Source organism: Garra rufa, chromosome 24, assembly GCF_049309525.1.
Source record: "Garra rufa chromosome 24, GarRuf1.0, whole genome shotgun sequence".
NCBI lineage: Eukaryota > Metazoa > Chordata > Actinopteri > Cypriniformes > Cyprinidae > Garra > Garra rufa.
In genome coordinates, this window is record NC_133384.1 from 4,922,511 (window position 1) to 4,939,367 (window position 16,857).

Sequence of the window (16,857 nt, forward strand, 5' to 3'; positions counted from 1 at the left end):
ACTAGTCCTTGTCCAAAAATCAAAAAATGCTGGTGTCATGGAGAGAATGAGTCAGTGAGTCTTCCTGCAAAATAGCAAAAAAATTGCTCACAAAGCTGCCTTACAAAGTTTGTTGATTCAGATAGCGCTCAATTATAAAGACAAATGTTCAAAACATAAAATCTGGGTCATTGCACATGATTACATACTGGTCTTGACACAGTTTTTAGTATGTTCCTTGGAAAACGTCTTTAGCGAGAAGTAAATACTGTTTACAGAAAAAAGGCAGGGTTTTCAAAGAGCTCGGTTGTTTCAATCAGTCATCTGATTTTTTGTTCTTCATAGCGGTTTGTGGTAAAGCATTGCAACACTGGCCTGTAATGCTACCTGAGCAATTATAATCCGGTTTAAAGTCTTGACTTTTTTTCTGTAGAATACTAGTAACTCAATATAGTGCACACAAACCAAGCTTTGCCTATATTTCATGGGAGCATCCGAGAGGAAACCTTCACGTCAGCATCCTGCTGGCAGACTGGTTTGGCTCTGTCCAAACTTGTTATTTTGACGAAACCATAAAAGCAAGTTTGCCTGATCTGATTGACTTAAAAATTCTTCCTTTTAATAACAACAACTCTGGCATTCAATCCTCCAATATATATATAGAGAATATTATTTCATCAAGTTTAAAAACCATTTTGCTCCCTATAAACAGTTCTTGCAAGTGAAAAGGCTCTCAGTGTCCCATTGACATGGGTGATTAAATATACATGGAAGTGTAATGGAGTATAAAATATCATTTGGTACATACAAACAATACAGATAACATTGTACAGGAACATTACAGTTAAACTACCTGTCTGCAGTGCTGGAGAAATTGTCTTCGTTTACCCTCAGTCGTCATATGACTTTACTCTGGAATACAGAAAGGATATATTTACGGCAAAATATCTAAGCTGCTCATCTAAGCGAGCTGTTGAGCAAAATGTTCAATGCAAAATAACTGAACACTTTTATGATGCTTTTATGCTTGTTCTTTTTCATTGAGAACTGCTCAGTCTTTTTTGTTTCTATGGAAGAAATAATAGGTTTAGAAAACTATGAGGGTGAGTAAATGATGATAGATTCATTTTTGGCTGAACTGTTCGTTCTAGTAGTTTCCATAAATAGCGGATGCTGTTATAGACTTTCTAGTTTGCACCAATATATACTTCTATTAAAAAACAAGCAATAAGACATAATGAATGGCATATGCACAGTGTTTGCTTTGATGCGCTTGGCATTATCCTGCAGGACGCAGGATGAGAACTGAATATCAGCGCCCAGGAGAACTGAATCCTCAGCTGAATAATTCTCTTTATTGCATTCCAGATCAGAGTTAGTGCCTCATGTGTTTCCATTACGCTAATACCATTTAAAATGTTAATTTCTGCACAAGCCGAGGTCAGATCAAAGCCTGGGCTGCATTGATTGCGTGCTTGACTGAACACTCACTGCTAAGTGGTAATAAATATATTTTCTTCTCAAACCTATAAACAGCTTTTGTATGACGTACTGCCATGTTCTCTTTCATCAGCATTCATAACTCACAGCTCATTAGGAGGCATTATTGTCGACTTGTTGAGGAGAAAAGTTCAGTTTCCACTAAATCCCCCCCTTTTTTTTACTTCCCAACAAGTACTGGTTTTGGTACAGGGTTTATGCAATACACAATTTTGTGGTTTATGTCTCTTTTTCTTTCTTTTTTTTTTAGTTTAAAGGCAAATTCAATCAAAACATGTTGGATTGTAACTAAAAGTGACACAAATAACAGTACACTGGCTACACAATGATTAGACTAACGTGTAGTTTAGAAAATTATATTTTGCACTAGATCATATAACTATTTAAATATAATGCCGGAATTAGTAATGTGCCAGAATAAATATATAAAAAATAAATAAAAAAAAGAACAACGCCCCGCTAGAATTATATTATGTGTTAGTCAGACATCAACTATACCAGGCATTCATGAAGCGTCACATACATTAGTGTGTTTAAATTGCAAACCAGAGTCATATAAAACATGAACAACACTTCATAATGAATATTCTAAGACCTAAAACGTTAAAAATTTTGTGTACTTAAATATCAACATTGCCCTCTTCTGGAGACACTGAGCACTACAAAAAAAAAAAAAAAAAAAAAAAGCTCAGAACTTCTTTAAAAACATATTCCCATTTATAAGCTTATTGTCAACACTACAAATCAATCAAACAAACAATATACAAGATAAATAAATCACACAATAAATAACGAATTACTACAATACTTTTTTCGCTTTGTTTTTTTTTTTGGACCACTTTTAGCTGTTTGCATGCAAAATATAGTTTTGGGAATTAATAAAATGAACTGTTGAAAATAGTTATATTTTTCACAATAAAATATAACTTTGTGTTGTAAAGATGTATATTGGTCATTTACTGCAGGTATTACTGCAAAATTTAATATGCATAGTCGTACTGACAGCTCTTAAAGGAATAGATCACTTTAACACTTCTGACAATTTAAATATGTCATATGGCTTCTTTTTGGGATGTGGGGCTTGACTGCTGTCCAAAAAAAAACAAAAACAAAAACAAAAAACAATGGCATGGCTAAATTGCTCCTTTCATGTTAGAAAATGGAAGACCATGGAGGACGATACGTAATATGAGCTTGGAGTAAATAGTGTCAGATTTATTTATATATTTATTTATTATTATTATTTTAGGGTGAGCTATTCCTTCAAATGCCACATATATATTAATCTGTTATGTATAGAGAAGAAAAAAATATAAAACAACACACTTTAATCGGTACAACCAGTTATATCACACACCTGAAGCTACTTCACAGTCTCTAAAAGCATCGTTCTTCTACACTGCTGGCTTGATGTTCACATGCATTCCATTGGATTTCACAGATGTATGATGTGCAAGGGTAAACATCTTCTCTTTTCAGCCGCTTCCACAGAGCTGGACATTAAACTGTCTGTATAGCCACTAGTTATTGGTCTCAAAAAACATGAAGTCCTGAAAAATAAAAGACAAATATTAAATATGTTATTCATATGTCATACTATTAAACCATATATTCTAATCAGTCATACTCACAATGAGAAAACAGGCTCCGATCATCACTGCCTTCATTCGCACATCAAGATCCATGGGGAACTGGATCCCAAAGTTGTCTGAATCCGTGAATGCCTCCCGGAGAAGCCCTGTCCACTGTTTGCTGATCTTTCCGATACTAACTTCATCCATTGTCAGAATCTTAAAAGGAGCATGATAACAAGTAAATGACATTTGAAAATACTTAAATGGTGGGTTGCTAAAATGTAGTCAAAATTCATGCTTATTTACTTGAAACATTGCATCTGCTGAACAACAGTTCCCTCTAGTGGACATTTATAGACAGAGCCAAACAGACAAACATAAAGACAGAAAAAGTACAAATCTGAAGCTCTTCCAGTCAAATGCTATTGTTTCAACAGAGTTGAATTAACAGACACCTACTTTGTTAACATATTTTCTATAAATATGCTTCAGGGCCTGTATTCACAAAACATTTTATCTTAGCACTAAGAGTTCTCCTAAATAGTTTTTAGCTAAGAGATTTCTCTTAAAACCTATTCCCAAAGCTGCTGAGACAAACTTTTACTAAATAGAGAGAAATCTTAAGCTGAAAGTTGACCTCGTTGCTACTGTATGGACGATGTCAGCATGCTCATTAACTATGCACACAGTGACTGCCTGATACGGGAGGAGACTCTGTCAGAGATTTATTCATAAAATATTGTAGAGGGTGATATTATGTTGCCATATTCAAATAAAGGTTTAAAAATAAAGATGTTGCCACTAATGTCAATTAGTGTCAATAATTAAACAAGTATATGTTCAGCTCACTGTCAGCCTCTTACATGTGAGCTTCTCATAAACAATTAGCTGATATGCATATAAACAACATTTTAATTGACCAACTAGAATAATCATGGCTGACAGAAAGACTTGCAAATGTAAAAGAAAACCAAGTATGGATAACCTCCAAAACAAAACAAAAAATATGTGTGGGAAAATATATGTGTGCTAATAAATGCAACATTTTGGTTTGCAAATGGTTTTACTGGTTCAAATAGAAATTGTATTGGTTCTAATGGTAACTGTAATGGTGCCTGTTAATCTACTGATAATTGGTCACCTTCTATTGTTGGCTTGTTAAAACTACTAAATCCTAATAGAATAAGTCCCAAACAACAGTACAAAATTATTTATTATTTAATTATTATTATTTATTTTAATGGTTAAATCTAAAGTTGATGGATCTGTAATGGTATTTGTAGTGGAAACAATTAGAATTTCTGTGATGATTGTGGAGAGGAGAGAGGAGGTGACGTGAGGCCAAGTATGGTGACCCATACTAGGAGTTTGTGCTCTGCATTTAACCCATCCAAGTACACACACACACACACACACACACACACACACACACACACACACACACACACACACACACACACACACACACACGTTGGGCTTACATGTTTTATGGGGACATTCCATAGGTGTAATGGTTTTCATACTGTACAAACCGTATTTTCTATCGCCCTACACCTACCCTACACCTAAACCTAGCCCTCACAGGAGATTGTGCACACTTTTACTTCCTCAAAAAAACTCATTGTGCATGATTTATAAGCCTGTTTCCTCATGGGGACCTAAGAAATGTCCCCACAAGGTCAAAATCTACTGGTATTCCTATCCTTGTGGGGATGGGATGAATACCAGGTACACACACACACACACACACACACACACACACACACGGAGCAGTGGGCAGCCATCCACTCCCCCCACCTACAATCCCTGCCGGAACTGAGACTCGAATCCGCAACCTTTTGGGTCACAAGTCCAACTCTCTAACCATTAGGCCATGGCTGTTTTATTTTTGTTAAGCAGCAGAGAGGATAGGCCTAGTTTGTGATATGGTCTAAGTGACTTAGGAGTCCTCTTCACTACTCCTAATGTTTCACAGATTTAGGAGCTAGTTTTAGCATTAAAATGCTTTGTGAAATACTCTTAGAGCAAAAATATAAGACTTCTAAATTTAGGACTGCCACGCCCATTATTTTTAAGATTTTCGCCTATATCGGCGAAGTTATGAGCAACTTTTAACCTTAAGATGTTTTGTGAATACGGGCCCAGAAATACAGCTTAAGAATAGCTGTAGTCAATAAATTACACATATATATAACTCACAATTCAGAGAAAAACAATTCTGGGTTTCCAATTTGTATGTAATCACTGTGTTGGAGGGGGGAAAAACAATTATGGAAGCTTGTTTCAATCATGTGTTAATAAAAAGAAAAATATAGGGGCCAATAAAATAGCAATTAATTGGCCAAGCACAAAGAAGAAACAATGAGTCATGAAAGCATGGCTGGGAGCAACAGACCAACTGCAACAATTAGAGGTTAGACATTTTTAGCTTTAGCATTTTAGTCCAAATGGCTGAACAATCACAAATGTAAATCACAATTTTATTGCTTATCATTTTTGACTAATATGTTGCAGTATTATCAAATTATTATGGTGCGGTCAGTGTGAGATGACAGTGTTGCATAAAAACTTTAATGTTCAATATTCCAAAGTGCTGCAGAGTTGCAGCCTTAGAATCAATCAACAATCTTATTGTTGCGTTATTCGAGAACGGTTTGGTCTATCGGAAAGCTTTTTATAACTTTTTTTTTTCCCAGCATTGTCTGTAATTGATCTGAGACAATTTTGGTGAAAATCAAATCGACAATATAGGAGGAGTTCGAAAAAGTAAGTTTTCAAATAAATTAAAAATGATGAATTACAAGTTTGACCAAATTTCTCATATCAAAGGAATCTACCAAGACCAGGTTTCATTAAAATAGGCTAAATTAATCAAAAGCTATTAGCATTTTTTATTTTTTTTTGGTGCTGATAGCCTTGTGGGCAGCGTGCTGACTCATAGCGCCATTGAGCTACGGGCATCCCAAGAGTGAATCCCTTTCCCAATACAGCCCCCCTCTCTTTCCCACTTCACTTCCTGTCTCTTCTACACTGTCATGTGATTGTAAAAGGACACCATTTTTTTTTTTTAATAATTAACAAATTTGATCAGAAGGTGGCATTTAGATACTTTTAGAGTACCTTCAGAGTATGGTTCCAGTGACACATACATAGTTTCATAATGATTGTGAGATAAAGCATTTTACAACAGAATTCAAAATGGCCAAAGCCCAAAGAGGCCAATACGAAAAGTGGATATCATTCAACTTGGCATGCTGCGCTGAATGAGCAGACAGTTTTATGGTTTTCGAACAAACCATTCAGAAGTTATAAGCAAAAATAACCTTTGTCATACCTCCAGGCCAGTAAGTGGCACTGTACCAAAACATTGCATGTAGCCTCAGGAGGTGCTTATGATGACATGTACCAAGTTTGGTCAGACTACGCTTAAAGGGATAGTTCACCCAAAAATGAAAATTTGATGTTTATTTGCTTACCCCCAGGGCATCCAAGATGTAGGTGACTTTGTCTTCTCAGCAGAACACAAACAAAGATTTTTAACAAAAAACGGTGCTGTCTGTCAGCCAAATAATGTGAGTGGATGGGCACCAAACCTTTAAAAGTAAACAAAAACATGCACAGACAAATCCATATTACACCCTGCGACTTGTGATGATACATTGATGTCCTAAGACACGAAACGATTGTTTTTTGCGAGAAACTGAACAGTATTTATAAAATTTTTTACCTTTGAAACACAGCCATGTCCATCTGTCATGAGCACGAGTTTAGCATCAGGCACATTACATGTGAACGCGCTCTGGTGTAGTATACGCAAACGCCGGAAGCGATCTGTCGCGTGTATACGACACTCATTGTTTACACAGTGCACAGAGATTGTGGGTATAGCGGCTATTCAAAACGGTAACTACTTGCGCTTATCCTGATTGTTCAAACCGATTCAAAGCTAAAAGATTACGTTTGCTTGCGCAAACTCACCCGGGACTTTTCACCGATTTCCCCTTACGGTGTTTGTGTATATTACGCCAGAGCACGTACATGTGTAACGAGCTGGATGAAAAGCTCAGGACAGATGGACGTGGCTGTGTATCAAAGGTAAAAAATGATATAAATACTGTTGTTTCTCGCAAAAAACGATCGTTTCGTGTCTTAGGACATCAATGTATCGCCACGAGTCACAGGGTGTAATTTGGATTTGTCTGTGCATGTTTTTGTTTACTTTTAAAGGTCTGGTGCCCATCCACTCTCATTATATGGCTGACAGACTGCACCGGTTTTCGTTAAAAATCTTCGTTTGTGTTCTTCTGAAGAAACAAAGTCACCTACATCTTGGATGCCCTGGGGGTAAGCAGATAAACGCCTCGGGTTTCGTATGAAACCCTAGTTCCTCGAGGGAACGAGACGCTGCGTCACCACGCTTTGGGAACGCCCCCAGCGTGACCACGCTCTGAAACACGTGTCTAATCAGTCCAATAGGAAAACGCGCTGTGACGTCACGGGCGGGGTGACGTCATGAACCAGGAAACTATAAAGCACATGCGGTGAATGCAGCCGGCAGCTTCTGCCACCAGGAGCGCTGCAGGGATGCCGAAATTGTGGAAGGCGACGCAGCGTCTCGTTCCCTCGAGGAACTAGGGTTTCATACGAAACCCGAGGCGTTCCCCTTCGGGAACGTCGAGCTGCGTCACCACGCTTTGGGAACGATATACCCACGCCACCAGAATTTCAAAGACCTGCTGAATGTGTAGCAGAAAAGGGGGGCAGTATGCCCAAAAAATGGCTGCCTAGTAGGCAGAAAGGCGAAAGTAGCCTGAGATATAGTGCCCTGAGGCAGAGTAATAGCGAGCCTTCGCTCGTAGAAATAAGGGCGAAAGTAGCCCGAGATAACAACTGCTGATAAGCAGGATAGAGAGAGAGCCTTAGCTCGTAGATAAATAGGGCGAAAGTAGCCCGAGATAACAACTGCTGATAAGCAGGAAGAGAGAGAGCCTTAGCTCGTAGATAAATAGGGCGAAAGTAGCCCGAGATAACAACTGCTGAAAAGCAGGATAGAGAGAGAGCCTTAGCTCGTAGATAAATAGGGCGAAAGTAGCCCGAGATAACAACTGCTGACAAGCAGGATAACAGAGGGGGGGGGGGAACCCCACATTAAAGGGCCCTACTCGTGGTAGGGGCTTCAGAAAGTAAGGCCTGAGAGCCTGGGGTATGAGGGAGGTCTAACTCGTAGAACCTCACAAACGTGAGTGGCGTGGACCAGCCCGCAGCGTTACATATATCCTGCAGGGAGACACCTGACAGGAAAGCTTTGGTGGCCGCAACTTTGCGGGTAGAGTGTGCCTTGGCTTCCAAAGGAGAGGGAAGGCCTAAGGACTTGTATGATAAGGAAATGGCATCCGAGATCCACCGACTTAGAGTTTGCTTAGAAGCTGGAAGACCCTTGTTATGAGGACCGAAACAAACAAACAATTGGTCCGTCTTCCTCCACAGGGCAGCTCTGTGGACGTATGTGTCCAGTGCTCGCACTGGACACACACAGTTAAGCTTCCGTTGTCCCGGTTCTTTAAAGGGAGGAGGACAGAAGGCCTGAAGCACTACAGGCCGCGGTACAGCAGAGGGCACCTTGGGCACGTAGCCCGTCTTGGGGTGCAGAAACGCTTTGACCATTCCAGGTGCAAAGTCTAGAAAAGAGGGGGCCACTGAAAGGGCCTGAAGATCACCCACTCTCTTGAGGGAAGAGATGGCCAACAAAAAGGCTGTTTTAAAGGACAGCAACTTGTCCGAGATGTCCTCAATAGGCTCGAAAGGGTGGTTAGAGAGAGCCTCAAGTACCACGGCCAAGTCCCAAGTAGGGACACGAGAGCGCATCGGGGGCCTCAGCCTCAGCGCACCGCGGAGGAAGCGTGATACCAGGGGAAGTCTCCCGAGGGAGGTGGCGCCGAAGGGAGCATGGAAGGCATCTATAGCCGCCACGTAGCCCCTCAACGTAGAGTGTGCATTACCGGCCGAGAGGCGGGCTTGCAAAAAGTCCAGCACTGAGCCTACTGGGCAGTGAACTGGGTCAATGTGGTGTTGCGTGCACCAAAGGACAAACATATTCCACTTCCCGGTGTATAACTTCCTCGTCGAGGGAGCTCTGGATTGGAGTATGGTCTCAACAACCTCGGTTGAGAGACCTGAAGCTAAGAGATGTGCCCCCTCAGGGGCCACACCCTCAGCTTCCACAACTCCGGGCGGGGGTGAAAGATCGTGCCGCCCGCTTGTGAGAGAAGGTCCCTCCTGACAGGAATTTCCCACGGGGGGCCGTCTAGGAGGGAGACTATGTCCGAGAACCAAGCTCGACCTGGCCAGAATGGGGCCACTAGTAGAAGGCGAATTCCATTCCGGCGTACTCTTTCCAGAACTCCCGGGAGCAGAGCGATCGGGGGAAAGGCGTACAGGCGGAGCCTCGGCCACGCCTGTACCATAGCATCCAGCCCCAGAGGAGCTGGATGAGTCAGAGAGAACCAAAGGGGACAGTGTGTTGTCTCCTGGCTCGCAAATAGATCTACTTGGGCTCTGCCAAACTTGTTCCAAATGGCCTCCACCACCTCTGGGTGGAGTCTCCATCCCCCGGGCCTCAGCCCCTGCCTCGACAGGGCGTCTGCTCCCAAATTGAGATGCCCAGGAATGTACATTGCTCTTAACGAGAGAAGCTTTCCCTGGGACCACATGAGGATCTGGTGTGCCAGCTTGTTCAAGGGGCGCGACCGCAGACCTCCTTGGTGGTTGATGTAAGCGACCACCGATGTGTTGTCGGTGCGTACCAACACATGGTGATCTTTGATGTCTGGGAGGAAGTGTCTCAAAGCTAGAAACACTGCCTGCATCTCCAGGCGATTGATATGCCACGACAGTTGGCGTGCGCTCCACAGACCTTGGGCCGAGCGGCCACTCATGACCGCTCCCCAGCCGGTGAGGGAGGCGTCTGTAGTTAGTGTCAGACGCTGACATGGAGCTCCCAACACCGGGCCCTGAGACAGGAACCAAGGTTTCTTCCATATGTCTAAGGCACGAAGGCAGCGCCGCGTGACCTTGATCATACGGAACGGGTTGCCCCTCGGGGAAAACCCTTTGGTCCTGAGCCACCACTGTAAAGGCCTCATGTACAGCAGGCCAAGAGGTATAACGTTGGACGCTGCTGCCATGAGACCTAGCAGAACTTGGAACTGCTTCACAGTGAGTGAGTGGCCTAGTCTGACTCTCGCGACTGCGTTGAGGACTGACTGTACCCGTGCGGGAGACATTTGTGCCCGCATCGTGGTCGAATCCCAAACTACTCCTAGATAGGTGGTTCTCTGAGATGGAGAAAGAACGCTTTTCTTGGAGTTCAGCCTTAACCCTAGAACTTCCATGTGGGCGAGAACGACATCTCGATGTCGAACCGCTACTTCTCTCGACTGTGCCAGGATGAGCCAGTCGTCTATATAATTCAGTATGCGGATGCCCTGGAGTCGCAACGGAGCCAGTGCCGCATCTACACACTTGGTAAAAGTTCTGGGTGAGAGTGCTAGACCGAACGGAAGAACCCTGTACTGGTATGCTTTGCCCCCAAAAGCAAACCTGAGGAACCTCCTGTGCTGAGGAAGGATGGAGATATGGAAGTATGCGTCCTTGAGATCTATTGTGACAAACCAGTCCTCGGACCTGATTTGTGACACGACCTGCTTGACAGTGAGCATTCTGAACTTGAGCCTCAGTACTGTACGATTGAGCAGCCTGAGGTCTAAAATCGGACGCAAACCTCCATCCTTCTTCGGAACAATGAAGTAACGGCTGTAAAACCCGGACTCTCTGAGATCTGGAGGGACCACCTCGATGGCCCCTTTCTTTAGAAGAGTGTCTACTTCTTGTTCTAAAACCAGAGCCTGCTGTGGGGCCACCGTAGTGGCTAGAACCCCTTGGAAAGGTGGCGGGGAGCCGCCAAACTGAATTCTGTATCCTTTCTCTACTGTTCGCAGGACCCATTGAGATACATTTGGCAGAAGTTTCCACGCTGCTAAATGATTTACTAAGGGAATCAGCCTCTCGAGGCTGACCTCTGGAGGTCTTAGAGATGATGAGCCCCTCTGCACCGCGGTACAGACGGGTGGAAGTAGGGGCTGCTGAGGGACCGCTGCGCCCTGAAGCACCAGAGGTGGCAGGGTTGGCAGACCGGCCTCTCGAGAGCACTGGGGGGAGGATATTCCCCCAGGGGGGCTTGCTCTCATCGGCCCTGGGCCATAGGCGTCAGGGCTTCTTCGAGGACCTCTTTGCCTGAAGGACGGCCCTCAAGTCGGCCTTCGGCTTAGAGGCCCCCGACCTGGAGCGCCTGAGGGTCTCTCCCTGATCACCTTGGGGAGGAGCACGCCTCGCGACGCTCCGCTTCTGTTGGTCGCGGTACGAGGAGCGGGTACTCGGATGGGGCTGCTCCCGTCCAGCAGCCCCAGAGCCTGAGCGGCGAGGAAGAAATCTCTGGAACGCCGCCGCTTGTTGCCGTGACTGTTGGAACCTGTCGACGACAGTCGCAACTGCATCGCCGAACAGGCCGGCAGGGACAAGCGGGGCGTCTAGCAGGTAAGCCCTATCACGGTCTCTCATATCGGATAGGGTTAGCCAGAGATGTCTCTCTGCGGCCACCATAGCTGCCATGGACCGCCCAATGACACGGGCGGTTTCCTTGGTGGCGCGCAGAGCGAGGTCAGCGGTGCGGCGGAGCTCACTCACGTCGACCGCTGCCCCGTCCTCACCCTCATCAAGCTCTTGCAGCAGGTCGGCTTGATATGCTTGGAGCACGCCCATAGTGTGTAGACATGCTGCAGCCTGACCTGCTGCCGAGTACCCTTTCCCCAGCAAGGACGAGGTGGTTCTGAGTGCCTTACTGGGGAGTGCCGAGGCCTTCAGGGACGATGCCGTGCTAGGGGATAAATAACTGGAGAGCGTCTGCTCAACCTGCGGCATCGTCCCGTAACCGTGCTCACGAGCCCCCGCCACATTAGAATAGATGGCAGCGGTGGGGGAGTGAACACGGGTGGAGAATGGTTTTGACCACGATCTCGACACCTCAGTGTGGAGATCGGGAAAAAATGGAAGGCCTCGGCGTGGAGGTGTGCTTTTAGATGACAGGAATCTTTCATCTAGCTTAGATCTCGTATGTGCTTGCACTTTAGTCACAACGTCTGGCCATTCAATGTTAAGCTTGGCGACAGCACGTGTGATCACCTCCACTAACTCCTCGTACTCGACAGGCTGGGTGGGCGTGGGACCAGCCTCCTCGACCATCTCCGCGTCCTCCTCCTCAGAAGAAGACAAACGGAGGGTCGAGTGCTCCTCCTGGAGGGAAGAAGCCGCAGAGCGGGCTTCCACACCAGAGAGGGGCAGTGATCTAGCAGAGGAGGATGGAGAAAGGGGTTCACCCGTCTCCAAACTCGATACTAGATCCAACTGCGAACCCCACGAATGCAGACGCCGCTCTGCCTCGGCAGCAGCGGGGCCTGATCCGCGGGGAACGCTAGCGAGGGCTCCTTCCTCAAAAAGAGCCCTCCGGGAGCGAAGCGTGCGGAGAGGAAGCCGCAAACAATGCACACAGTCAGCCTCCTCGAAGGCTGACTGGGCATGCTTCGCCCCCAAGCAAGATACACAGAGCGTGTGTGTGTCCTCAGCCGTGATGTATCTGAGGCATGGAGGAACACAACGCCTAAAACTCTTGCTTTTATCGCCCATATTTCTTTTTTTTTTTTTTTTGCTTTCCTATCTATCTCAGTACTCAAAATAAAGTAGAGCAAACTGGCTCTGAAAAACAGCACTGAGAGGACAAACACATTCAACACAGAGCGCGACTGAAAGACAGAAGCTGCCGGCTGCATTCACCGCATGTGCTTTATAGTTTCCTGGTTCATGACGTCACCCCGCCCGTGACGTCACAGCGCGTTTTCCTATTGGACTGATTAGACACGTGTTTCAGAGCGTGGTCACGCTGGGGGCGTTCCCAAAGCGTGGTGACGCAGCTCGACGTTCCCGAAGGGGAACATCAAACTTTCATTTTTGGGTGAACTATCCCTTTAAGTGTTGCAGAGATATAGCCATGTTCTTTGTCAAATGTGTTTGCGTGTTTGAAAAAGTAGGTTTTTCAAAAAATTACAAATTGTGAAAAATCTGGAGCCATAGAAATTTAAATTCTGGTGTCCATTTAACTCAGCATGAGCCAAGCAATCAAAGGAATATAAAATAAAAATAAAAAACGAAGGGGTGCAAGAGGTGCTTTTGCGCCTTTTGAGCTTGGCCCCTAATAAAGGTAATTGCAATTCATAATTTCAGAGTTCAGTTTTTTTTTCTGTCTTTTTTCCCTCCGAATTACAAAAAAAAAAAAAAAAACAAGTCAGAATTGTGAGATAAAAAACGTTTTTTTGTTGTTGTTTTTATTCTTACATTTTTAATTTCAAGGCAAAAAATAAATGAATAAAAATAAAAGTGACATGTAAATTCAGAAATCTGAAGGACAGGACAGTGTGATTTAAACTCAGAATTGTGAGGAAGAAAATAGTTTATATCTCTAATTTTTACTTCTTTGCTCAGAAAAATATGAATGTATATCTTGCTGAGTTTGAGTTTAAGAAAAAAATCTGAATTGTGAGATAAAATGCTTCCATAAATTATGAACACAATGTATAACGTATAAATACTTTACCTTTTTTTCACATTATGGAAAAAAAAAATAGAGTGAACAATGTGCTAAATTGAAAATATGCTTTAAAAATAGGCTTTTTGTTCTTTAAGTGAAGTATAATTAGTTTTGTTTTTGGTAAAACATCAATCTAAACAGCATAAACAAAGCTTTCAGGGGAATTAAGGGCTGTACAGATTCAGCAACAAAGTCATTCATTTTCACTGAGAGTTTGCAATTGTTGTCTGTAACTGTTTGATCAGTAACTGTTTGTTATACCTCAAAGTCTACGTCTGGCAGGCAGCTCCAGCCGCAGAACGGCCCCTGGAGCTTGAGAACCGTCTCTCTTTGCTCATTCTCTATGGTGAACTTGGGGAGGAAAGGATGCCACTGCTGTACAACATATCCCACTGTGTTTCCCGGAGGAGCCTGGATCTCCAACTGAGACAGGATAAATAAAGAGAGACAAGAGGATGAAAAACAGGAATAAACATAATTACTCCATCAATCATAAATATTCTAATATTGTCTCTGTTGTCTATATCAAAGTGAGTGGCATATGCAAACAAATGATGCATTTCTCAGAACTAAACTCGCTTTTCAGAGCCACTTTTGGCAGATCACCTCTTGCAGACAACATGGGAAGAAGCAGGACATGCATTTCAAAGGACGGCTGACTGTGATGATTTCCTGTCCGTAGTTATCAAGGACACGGATGGTGAAGGATCGCAATGGGCCGCAGCACTGACGAGTGAGACAGTCATTCTCCTCCACCGCGTAAAACACATTCTGACCCATGGAGTTACGGATCTCATATTTATTGTTGCTTTCGAAGCCTGCTAAAGCTGATGAAACCGTACAGAAGACTTATTAATCACACTCTATATTTAGCATTAGGGTAAAAATAGGTCTAAGACCAAACTGTTAGACATACCTTCGATTAGCTCAACTTTCTGTTTAATTAGAAGTTGATCTACCTAAATAAAACAGAAGTTTTAGTAATTCTATATGACTTATATGAAGACATATACATTTTTACATATTTAAAGGAGTAGTTCACTTTCAGAACTAAAATTTACAGATAATGTACTCACCCCCTTGTCATCCAAGATGTTCATGTCTTTCTTTCTTCAGTCGTAAAGAAATTATGTTTTTTGAGGAAAACATTTCAGGATTTCTCTCCATATAATGGACTTCTATGGTGCCCCCGAGTTTTTTTTTTTTTTTTCTAAAAACATTTACAATTTATATACTATTTTTTATCTCTACACAGAGTACAGATAGAGCTAGACAAGACAAGCATTTGAGGTTAAAAAGTATATATATATATATATATATATATATTGTAATTTTTTTTTTTTTTTTTTTTTAGAAAATAACCGATCGCTTTGCTAGAGAAGACCCTTCTTTCCTCGGCTGTGGTCGTTTAGAGCCCTTTGAAGCTGCATTTTGGAACTCGGAGACACCATAGAAGTCCATTATATGGAGAGAAATCCTGAAATGTCTTCCTCAAAAAACATAATTTCCTTACGGCTGAAGAAAGAAAGACATGAACATCTTGGATGACAAGGGGGTGAACTGTACATTTTTGTTCTGAAAGTGAACTACTCCTTTAACTACCCATATTTTAGTAAAAAGTCACAATAGCATCACCATGAATGCAAACTGAATGAAACTGATGCATCCACAAATCCCATATTAACAAATAGACACAAAAACTTTAATATTCAATATTATACAATGTCATAGTTTCCTATTTTCCAGAGACAGATCAGTTGATTTTGCATGCTGAAACTCACACAAGTTGACATTCAGAACAAACTGCAAATTATACTATCAATTATACAGCTATATATTAATGTCAATATATAAATGATCAAGTCATATAAAAATAAATGTTAACTAACCTGTGTCAGGTATTCTAACCCCGGTGGACAGCCTGGTATACCTTGATTTGGAACCATATACATATTTATAGAGTCCATGGCTGCCTTATCTTTGCATTGTTGATGGAAAAAATAAAAATTAAAAAAGTATATTGGTCAATAAGATTTTTTGCACCGACTAACAGGTGGGTCATTGACAAATAAACATGAACATGAACTTAAATAGTCGTGAAGCATAACAAATGATTTTTAAATGTACAAACATTCCATGGAATCACTTAGTATGAAGTAATTAGATCTATTTGCGTAATTATTCGACAATTAAAAAAGAAAAGGAAAGTTTTGTGACAATAATAACTCTTTAAAAATACATGTTTAACATTTAAGTAAACATTTTTTTTTTCCACTGAGAGGAAATACCATAACATAAAAGTCGTCCAAATCTCTACCAGGGAAACATACGATATTTAAATCTTAAATATATCCTGTATGAATTTATGATTAGCCTGGAAACAATAGAGAAATAAAACGCAGCTAATTTCGTTTTAAAATTATTATAATATCGGAACACGACCTGAAGAACACAAGAGTTTATGCCATGCATCAAGTGCGTTCAAGGCTGATCTGCCTGTAGTGACTGACCAGATTTGTTCCTCATACAAATAAAAATCAAACGCATGGTTTATAAGCAGCATGACGTTGGCGAACGCGTTAAATCTGCTTAAATCTATTTACAAGATCAAAACTCACCTGCGTCTTCTTATGATAAGGACTATAACGGCCTGACTGAAGAGTCTCGGCCCCATATTAAACACCACATCCCATTGGCTGGCATGCTGCTCACGTGTTCTAAAACTCTTTTTACGTCATTACGCTTCAGTCGAGATTTCCCGGAAGCGTATTAGCAAATCCTACTACGGTAATCCATTTGGCTCATGAATATTAATTACGTAGCGTATTATTCACCCTGTAATACGACTTGATTGGCTGAACAGCAGACGTTTTCAAGTGAGTGCTTGGGAAGACAAGACTCATAAATATTAATTTAGTGTTAAACGTCAGCACGTCCTAATTAATATTCATGAGGAATGGTTTCCAACATAGTAGGATTGAGAAAACCGCTTCAGGAACGCAGAGGCCACCTCCGCAAATCATAATGAGATTTGTTTTATGAGTTAAGTGGATACACTATAACACTGAATGTTGACCTTAATTATTCTGTTTCGTGTTTATACAAAAA

General features: G+C 42.4%; 1 protein-coding gene across 1 annotated transcript; it reads right to left on the reverse strand.

Annotated features, from left to right (window-relative positions):
- Nucleotides 1-2,174: 2,174 nt before the first annotated feature.
- LOC141300466 (phospholipid scramblase 1) lies at nt 2,175-16,451 on the reverse strand. Its single transcript, XM_073830745.1, has 7 exons — nt 16,368-16,451; nt 15,639-15,727; nt 14,666-14,708; nt 14,356-14,576; nt 14,011-14,172; nt 3,111-3,269; nt 2,175-3,029 (listed from the first exon to the last, which is right to left on the reverse strand). The coding sequence occupies exons 2-7, from the start codon at nt 15,714-15,716 to the stop codon at nt 3,000-3,002; spliced, it is 693 nt and encodes a 230-aa protein (XP_073686846.1). The 5' UTR covers nt 15,717-15,727; nt 16,368-16,451; the 3' UTR covers nt 2,175-2,999.
- Between the last annotated feature and the right edge of the window lie 406 nt (nt 16,452-16,857).